Here is a 1337-nt window from a genome sequence, read left to right on the forward strand (position 1 = left end):
TGGCCAATTGACATCAATGGATCAGCACTGGATCTGTGGAGGATTTGACTCAAAGTGTCAGTCAGTTATCTGAGCTGAGAACGTCCCAAACACTAGTTACCTACAAATCTATGCTTTCTGACTTTAAAAAAATGAGAGAATCAACACTAATTGAGAAACCTGAATTTTCGCAATATATTCCTTAGAGCTGTTTTCACCTCCTTGTTTTTCAGGCTGTAAACAATGGGGTTTGACATGGGGGTCAAGATGCTGTACTGGATGGAGAACATTTCATCCAGAACCACAGAGGAGACTGAGCTGGGTTTTGTGTACTGGAGAAAACCTGTCAAGTAGAATAAGCCAACCACAATCAGGTGGGAGCTGCAGGTGGAGAAGGCTTTACGTCTGCCCTCCGCAGAGCGTATCCTCAGGATGGTGTAGATGATGTGAATGTAGGAGATTAGAGTGAGGAGGAAGGAGCTCAACCCAAAGACCAAAGCAGAAGTAAGAAGCACTACTTGATTGATGAGGGTGTCAGTGCAGGACAGTTGTAACAGAGGAGGGAGCTCACAGCTGAAATGGCTGATTTGATTGGGCCCACAGAAATGCAACTTGAGGGCAAAAACTGTGTTAAGAAGGGCATTGAAGAAGCCCATTGTCCACGCACCACTAACCAGCTGAACACAAATCCCTTTCCTCATTGTCTGAACATAATGTAATGGATCACAGATGGCAGCGTAGCGGTCATAAGCCATGGCAGAGAGAATGAAAGCTTCAGCACCAGGCAAGAGGATAAAAAGGAACATCTGGGCAATGCAGCCATTGACAGAAATAGTTTTGTGCTCTGCTAGGAAGTTCATCAGCATATCAGGCACCGTGACTGAGGAATAGCAGATATCAACAAAGGATAAATGGAAGAGGAAGAAGTACATAGGGGTGTGAAGGTGAGAATCAGCTCTTATCACCACCATGATCACTATATTACCACTCAGAGTGATTAGGTAAATAACTAATAAAAACAGGAAGAGGAAAATCTGCATCTGTGGGTCACTGGAAAGTTCCAGGAGGATAAATTCGGTCACTGTGGTTTGATTTTTCATTGTCTTTTATTCAGGAAATCTGTGACCTGGAAGACCAGAAAAAAAATGAAATTAACACTTATCATAAAAATAAATGGAAGCAGTATGTGGAGATCATCTGTTCCATAGGATGAATGTAAAGAGAGTCCTATTCCATTCTGTAAAATGTGTGTTTTAACTGTACTAAACTTAGAGAGAGAGAGAGAGAAAGAGAGACGTGGGATGGCATTTCTGTGTTTTAAATAGACAAATTAGGCTGGATTCACAAAAGGACTTGGG

At 42.3% G+C, this 1337-nt stretch overlaps 1 protein-coding gene across 1 annotated transcript; it reads right to left on the bottom strand.

Annotated features, from left to right (window-relative positions):
* Positions 1-146: 146 nt before the first annotated feature.
* LOC112121628 (olfactory receptor 5V1-like) lies at positions 147-1079 on the bottom strand. The gene has a single exon (XM_024220558.2). The coding sequence runs from the start codon at positions 1077-1079 to the stop codon at positions 147-149; it is 933 nt and encodes a 310-aa protein (XP_024076326.2).
* Positions 1080-1337: the final 258 nt, after the last annotated feature.

This window comes from Terrapene carolina, unplaced genomic scaffold, assembly GCF_002925995.2.
Source record: "Terrapene carolina triunguis isolate 2854851 unplaced genomic scaffold, T_m_triunguis-2.0 Scaffold7317, whole genome shotgun sequence".
NCBI lineage: Eukaryota > Metazoa > Chordata > Testudines > Emydidae > Terrapene > Terrapene triunguis.